The sequence below is a fragment of the Panthera uncia genome, unplaced genomic scaffold (assembly GCF_023721935.1).
Source record: "Panthera uncia isolate 11264 unplaced genomic scaffold, Puncia_PCG_1.0 HiC_scaffold_1582, whole genome shotgun sequence".
Classification (NCBI taxonomy): Eukaryota; Metazoa; Chordata; class Mammalia; order Carnivora; family Felidae; genus Panthera; species Panthera uncia.
Window position 1 is genome coordinate 1 of NW_026058231.1, and position 7,600 is coordinate 7,600.

The 7,600-nt window shown below is 32.8% G+C and overlaps 1 protein-coding gene across 1 annotated transcript; it reads left to right on the top strand.

Annotated features, from left to right (window-relative positions):
• The first annotated feature begins 6 nt into the window (after positions 1-6).
• On the top strand, positions 7-6,693 carry LOC125917206 (dnaJ homolog subfamily B member 4). Its single transcript, XM_049623457.1, has 2 exons — positions 7-3,770; positions 5,489-6,693. Exons 1-2 carry the CDS (start codon positions 3,336-3,338, stop codon positions 5,720-5,722), a joined length of 669 nt encoding a protein of 222 aa, XP_049479414.1. The 5' UTR covers positions 7-3,335; the 3' UTR covers positions 5,723-6,693.
• Positions 6,694-7,600: the final 907 nt, after the last annotated feature.

The window sequence follows — 7,600 nt, forward strand, 5'->3', positions numbered from 1 at the left end:
GATGATGGCTGCACAACTCTACAACTTTACTAAAATCACTGATTTATATATTTGCAATGGGTTAATTTTATAGTATGTAATAAATAAAGCTATTTTTAAAAATAGAGAAATGTTCTCCATAGTTGAATCATTTAAAAACAAAAAACACCCACAACTACAGAAATTTAAAATTGGATTTTGAACCTGTATCTCCTAGAAGGTTTTAGGTTTGTGGTTCAATGGATTTCAACAGAAGTTTGTATTAAAATGCTTTAAAAAAAAAAAAAGACTTTCAGTAATGCCTCCTTACAGCATCCTAGATCTGTAACCCTAGATCCTAGATCTCTTTTCCTTTATGCCTTTTTTTGGTATGTAGTTTATTGAGTAACTTTCTTTAACTACTGAAAGGTAGTATTTATAATGATCAAACTTGTGTTTAGTATATTAATCTTTATACTCAATTGTTCCTTCTTTATGTAATCAACTGAATCTCTTTATTTGCTATGTATTTTTAAAAATAAGTTGAAATTTTGAGTCAAGACTACTTAAAGGATCTCATTATTCTAGTAACTTTGTAAGTCTTGCTATAAATCTAGATTTTTACATATCAAATCTCCCTAAAATAAGAGTTGTTAAAGTCCTGTAATTTTTTTCTTTGAAATCCTAATTCTTCTCCAGTGCTGCTTCTTTTGACAAACTTTCAACTAACTAGTGGAAATTATTGTTATGGAGAGTATACCAAACACATACTTGTTTTTGGATTGCAAATTGGTTGGTTGGTTTTTAAATAATAGCAGTCTTGCTACACAGCATGGGCAAATGTTGATTCCAGAGTATATTCCTTATCATGAAAAGTGATGATGGTGTCTAGAAAATATTTTGGAGAACAGAGGAATCCAGTTGAATATTAAAATTTTCCATGAGCACTCAAAATGTATGTAATAAAGAGTTGACTGTATAGTTGATAACATGCCTGTTATAATTCAGGTGCTAGGCAATCAAGTGATACTTACATAATAATTCATGTTATATTGTTATGAATATTGGTATGATTTTCTCAGTCATTGTAGTAGCCTTGTACTTAATCTGAGCGATGTATGTACTTGACTGTTTAGTGTCAAGGAAAACCTCAAAGCTCCATTGTCAGCTTTGATAAATGTCACTTCAGACTGTGTGAATCTTCTCAGAGCCTCTGTAATCCTGACTGAGTTACCATTTTTGGCAGAGAAGAGAAGAGGTTTTAAGGAAAAGCCAAACCCATAGTGTAATAACTTAAAATGTTGTTCTTTCTTTTCATGAATTTATTATGAGTCCAAAATATTTAGATTTTGTCTTGTAGAGAGTTAGATTGGGCAAGCTAATGTACTCAACTCGTTCTTAAACTATTATACTCTATTATATTTGTGGGATAAAAGATGAAATGATTGAAGTAATTTAAGCATTGGTTCAGTCACATTGGTCATGACCTTGAGCTATATACATAACTTGTCATTTATAAAACTCTGTCACTATCTTTTTTTAACATTTGGAGTTAAAACTGTACCACTAAAAATTATAAAAAGAAGTTTTGTGTGAGCTGCATGTTAAAACTCCTTGTCCTGCTTATACTTGTCATTCTCTTTCTGAAAGGAACATCCTAACTGCTATTTGGATGTATCATTCAATACATATTTTAACAGTTTTTCAGATTATTAAATTTTTCTTAGTCTCTCAGATTTTTATTCATGGATGAAGGTAAAAATTTAAACATCAATTGAGACTGTTGGATGAAAAAGAATATATATATATGTTTGTTTTGAAATTTTAATTTTTATTCCAGTTAACATACACTGTTATATTAGATTTTGGTGTACAATACAGTGATTCAATACTTCCATACTATATGTGTACTTTTTAATGGAAGAAGCCAAATAGAATAAAACATACAAAACTAAATCTCTTTGAAAGCATGCTGAGTGATTCCAGTATAATTTTTTATTATTAAATCTCTCATGTATGTGTATGTATGATTGTACTTTATATAGCTTTTGCCTCTTCTCTATCCCGACATTCAAGATCCCTTTCAAAGTTTAAACACACTTTAAGAATTAGTTTATTCTCTAGTCAATAAACACGAGTGCCATCATTTTCAGCCCTGTATATGTGAGCAATGCAAAAATGAATAGAATGTATTTCCTGCCCTCAAATTACTCACTGTTTGAAGATATTGGAATCTCTTAATCTCTTGAATTTATCACATTTAAAAATTTTTAGATTCTATTCCTCCTTGTTTCCTTGGTCAGGAATGCCCGTAAGGCTCATTCAGAAACTTTGCTACTACTATAATGATATAAATCCTTGTCAGTATTGATCCTTTAAAAGACCACTATACTAATGTTTGATGGGTCTTTAACAGAAACTGTCTTTAGTATATAGCAGAAAATGCAGCCTCAAAAGTATAATTGTTTGTGAACTACATATTACTTAGTTGAATCTTAAAGAACAGGGTCAAAAGGTCACTATCTCAGAGTCTGAAGCAAGTTGTGCACAACAGACAGAAATAACCAGTCCAAAGGACTTACAGAGTGTTTATAGCTCTTGATGTTAGTCTTCTTTCTACATAGTGTTGAAATTAATGCTATCACAGGATATGCCTAAACAATTTTGTTAGCTAGAATAGGGTAACAGTTTAAAGAAACATTTTTCATAATGTGTCCTAATAAAATTTTTTCCCCTTTCTGCCACAGAGAGTTCTATTTTAATTCTTAAAGTAAAAGATGATCTAAAATGAAGCTAGTTAGTATGAATATGGTATTTTATATTATTGATTATGCTCTATAATGATACTTAAAGATTTAAGTTATGCATTTTGCATCTATTACCAAAGACCTTTCAATTGTCGTCTTTTGAAAACTTACATACGTCAGGTTATCAAACCAGTGGTTTATGAAACAAGAGGTTCCTGACTTTATTTTCTTATTTATGTATAGAACAAAGATTCAGGAATAAATTGTCACTAAAGATGGGGATGTGGAGGAAGAATTTGAAAGCTAAACATTTAACTTAGGATGGAATGATCAAAAGTTAGGTAACTGTTCTGTATTTAGTTACAATGGCATTTCTGGCCAATCTTAATAAATTATAACCTAAGGTGGCCAAAATCTTAATTAGGGATACAACTTTGAAAGTTTAACTTTTGAGAGTTGCAAGCTTTTTTCTAATCATGTTTATTTGTTCATTTAGGGTTGAAAGGAGGAGCAGGAGGTACTGATGGACAAGGAGGTACCTTCCGGTACACCTTTCACGGTGACCCTCATGCCACATTTGCAGCATTCTTTGGAGGTTCCAATCCCTTTGAAATTTTCTTTGGAAGACGGATGCCTGGTGGTAGAGATTCTGATGAAATGGAAGTAGATGGAGATCCTTTTACTGCCTTTGGATTCAGCATGAATGGATATCCGAGAGACAGGAATTCTGTGGGACCATCCCGCATTAAACAAGATCCTCCAGTTATTCATGAACTTAGAGTATCACTTGAAGAAATATATAGTGGTTGTACCAAACGGATGAAGATTTCTCGAAAAAGGTTAAATCCTGATGGAAGGAGTTATAGATCTGAGGACAAAATTCTCACCATCGAGATTAAGAAAGGGTGGAAAGAAGGCACCAAAATTACTTTTCCAAGGGAAGGAGATGAAACGCCAACTAGTATTCCAGCAGACATTGTTTTTATCATTAAAGATAAAGATCACCCAAAATTTAAAAGGGATGGATCAAATATAATTTACACTGCTAAAATTACTTTACGAGAGGTAAGTTAATAGCACCAGGGATTCTGAAACCAGACAGAATTATGCATCTGATCTTAGGGAATTTATCTAAACAATAGCTAATATTTATTAAATGTTTAGTATGTTATTTAAATTCTCATAAGAACCCCCAGAGGTAGTACTACTATAATACCTCTTTTTTTTTTTAATGTTTGTTTATTTGAGAGAGGGAGAGAGAGAGAGAGAGAGCGCGTGCGTGTGCGTGTTAGTGGGGGAGGGGCAGAGAGAGAGGGGAACAGAAGATCTGAAGTGGGCTCTGTGCTGACAGCAGAGAGCCCAACGCAGGGCTCAAACCCACAAACCATGAGATCGTGCCCTGAGCCAAAGTCAGATGCTCAACCGACTGAGCCACCCAGGCACCCCTATAATGACTCTCTCATGGGTAGGATTATATTTCCTAAGTTTAGTTACCTGTACTAGCAATTTAAATGCCAACTTTAAGTGCTAACTGGGTTACGTACTATGAAACCTAATATTGGGTTAACTCTACTCAGTTTTTATAGATATGGTTTATGAGATATACATTGGAATTTTATCACCTTAGTCCATGTATAAGGTTTTCCCCAAAATTGTTAATTTGGAGTAATACTTATATAACAAAAAGATATTAATTTAAAATAATTGTTAAAGGTACTGCTTTATAAGTTCTTATTTGTTCTTAGATACTGTTTTTCAAATTGCATTATAATCCTGCATATATGGCCATGTCACTTCCCTGCTTAAAATTCTTAAATAATTCCACATAGCATCTACCATAAAGTCCAAACTTTTTAGCTTAAAATGAAAGGTCATTTTAGGGGTGCCTGGGTGTCTCAGTCTGTTAAGCGTCTGACATCATTTCAGCTTAGGTCATGATCTAATGGTTTGTGAGTTTAAGCTAACAGCGTGGAGCCTGCTTGGGATTTTGTCTCCCTCTGTTTCTACCCATAAATGTATATTCATTTCCCTAAATTTGCTCTATTATTATCTTATATACATCTATGTCATTGTCTGAGCTCTAGTCAATGGAACACTGTTGTTCCTCGCTCTGCTTTAATACTTGCTAACGGTCCAAAGCTTAGCTCATTCTGTACTGTCAGAAGATAAGGGGGTATGATGGGTGCCCTTTGTCTCACAAGACTTCTGCACCTCTGTGCCAATGTTATATATACTGTATTGTTATTACTGGTTTGCTTCTGAGTTCCTTGTGCATTCCCTGAGGTGGGGGTCCCTGTTCATGGTCCCTTAGCTCAGCATCTAGCAGGAATGTGTGGCATATAGTACGCGCTCAGTAAACATTTGTCGACTAAACCAATAAATGTATTTCTTATCCTAATATTTTTCCTTCCAGAGAAGTAGGTACTTACTCTTATTCTATTCTTTTCCTAAATTTCTCCCTCTTTTCTTGTCCATTTCCATCCCTGCATTTTGAATGTTGTAATGGCAGTCTCAAACATTCCATTTCATTTCAGGGCATAGTGGAAGACATCCTTTACTTCTCTTTCCTTTTCCTTCCTTCCCCTTCTCCTTTCCTTCTTTTATAATATGTCTGATCATGCATGTCCTAAAGAGATTTGTTAACAGGGAAAAAGTCTTACAATTATTGATATTCTTTTAGAGGTTAATGTTTTACCTTAGTGGTTTCATTCTTCATACTTGGTTATATTTTTGTTGAGTTTTTTAAGTTTTGGAGTTTGTTCATTTTATTTGGTCTATTTTAGGCATTGTGTGGCTGCTCAATTAACGTGCCAACAATGGATGGAAGAACCATACCTATGTCAATAAATGATATTGTGAAACCTGGAATGAGGAGAAGAATTATTGGATACGGGCTGCCATTTCCAAAAAATCCTGACCAGCGTGGTGACCTTCTAATAGAATTTGAGGTGTCCTTCCCAGATACTATATCCTCATCATCCAAAGAAGTACTTAGGAAACATCTTCCTGCCTCATAGAATGAAAAACTTTGTTACCCATATTTTGATAAGGCACTGAAAATATAAAAGGACTGGCAGTTTACTGATGTAGATGTGAATTCTGTATAAAGATGTGTAAATTATTTTGAGGATTCATTAAATTGCATGAATAGAGACGGGTCAAATAAATAGGCAAAAGGGATTTTTACAGTTAGAGATGAAGAGAAAACCTATTCACTGTATTTTATTTCATTTCTCCCAAATCAGAAATTTTTAGTATTTTGCTTCATGTAAAATTTGTTTTTGTGGAGTTAGTGGATATATTTCTAGTAAAGTACTAGCCTATCCTAAAGTACTTTATTTCTTTTATCTTTACATTATCAGTATGATAGGTTCTCATTTATAATGGAAATTTAAATTCTTAACTAAAATACACATGTGATATGTATTTCTAGAAAATTAAAGCCCAAGTCATTTGGAAATGTGGTTGACTAGATTTAAATCTCCATCTGAAATGCTGCTATAGGGCTGGTACCCGTAAAAGAATATACTAATGCATATGTTTCACCATTTTGATTTTTAAAGTATGCTGTAGCATTTCTTAATAACATAGTTGTAATGTTCTTAAGGCAGACATTTTCATCATAAAAAGGAAATTAATGGCAATTTATCTCCTGTGGAAATCCCAATTGCCTGAATTACTGATATTTTAGAAATAGGCTGTTTTTAAAATGCCATATGTAATTTTATGCAAGTTGACTATATATCTTGGACTTAATAAATTATAGGCACATTTTATTGTCCACTAGTTTAAAATAATTTGTTTAATAATAAATGTGTTTTTAGAGGAAATATTGTTACTTGGAATTAATTTTCCAATTATACAGTCTTCTATAACTTACTGATAATATGCTATATGTACCTTATGCAATTTCCCTAAAAAGAATAAAGTACCACTATGGTGTTAAGCCAAAATATGGGGAAAATAAACACTAACTGCTGCTTATGAATGATGTTGCTACTACTTGTTATGCATATAAATATTTTACTTTTTCATATACATAGATTGCATTTCTTAGGTGTTTTAATTTTTTAAATATATTTATGTTTAAAAAATTGTTTTCTTTTTCTTTTAACTAGAGTAAGAGTGATGTCTTGAAACAAAGTTTTTGGTTCAAAAGTAGTTTTCAGGATGATTGATATATGTACAAGCTATACTGGATCCTATCACTCTTTAGCAGACTAAGAGTCTTTTAGAAAGTCAATAAATAGGTTGTAATTAACACATGCTTTTTACAGCCTTACTGCAATATAATTGACATGCCATAAGCTTACCTTTTTAAAAGTATATAGTTAAGTGGTTACATAACCACTGAGTCCAGAACTTTTCATCACCTGAAAAAGAAATTCCATATCCATTAGCACTCACTTCCTATTCTTCAGTGTCTGGCAAACACAAATCTACTTTCTGTCTCTATGGATTAGAGATGTGTATTCTGGACATCTAGTATAAATGGGATCAAAGAATATGTGGCTTTTTTTCACGTAGCTTCTTTCACTTAGCATGACGTATTCAAGGTACATCCATGTTACATCATGTATCAGTACTTCTGATGATTCCTTTTTTATGGCCAAATAATGTTCTGTTCTATGGAGATACCACATTTTGTTTATCCATTTATTAGCTGATGGGCATTTAGGTTATTTCCATTTTTTGGCTGTTGTGAATAATGCTGCTATGAACATTTTTATACAAGTTTTTGTGTACATAACTTTTCAATTTTCTTGGGTATATATCTAAGAATAGAATTGCTGGAAATCATCACATGCTTTAGTTGCAAATGGAACTTCACCAGCTCAGTCAGTAGAGTATGTGACTTTTAATCTCCAGGTTGTGTGTTTGAGCTCCACATTGGG

Excerpts from the sequence above, each read along its gene's own strand:
- LOC125917206 (XM_049623457.1), top strand. The coding sequence starts at position 3,336 with ATGCCTGGTGGTAGAGATTCTGATGAAATGGAAGTAGATGGAGATCCT. Across the intron at positions 3,771-5,488 it reads CTAAAATTACTTTACGAGAG|GCATTGTGTGGCTGCTCAAT; the intron begins GTAAGTTAATAG and ends GGTCTATTTTAG.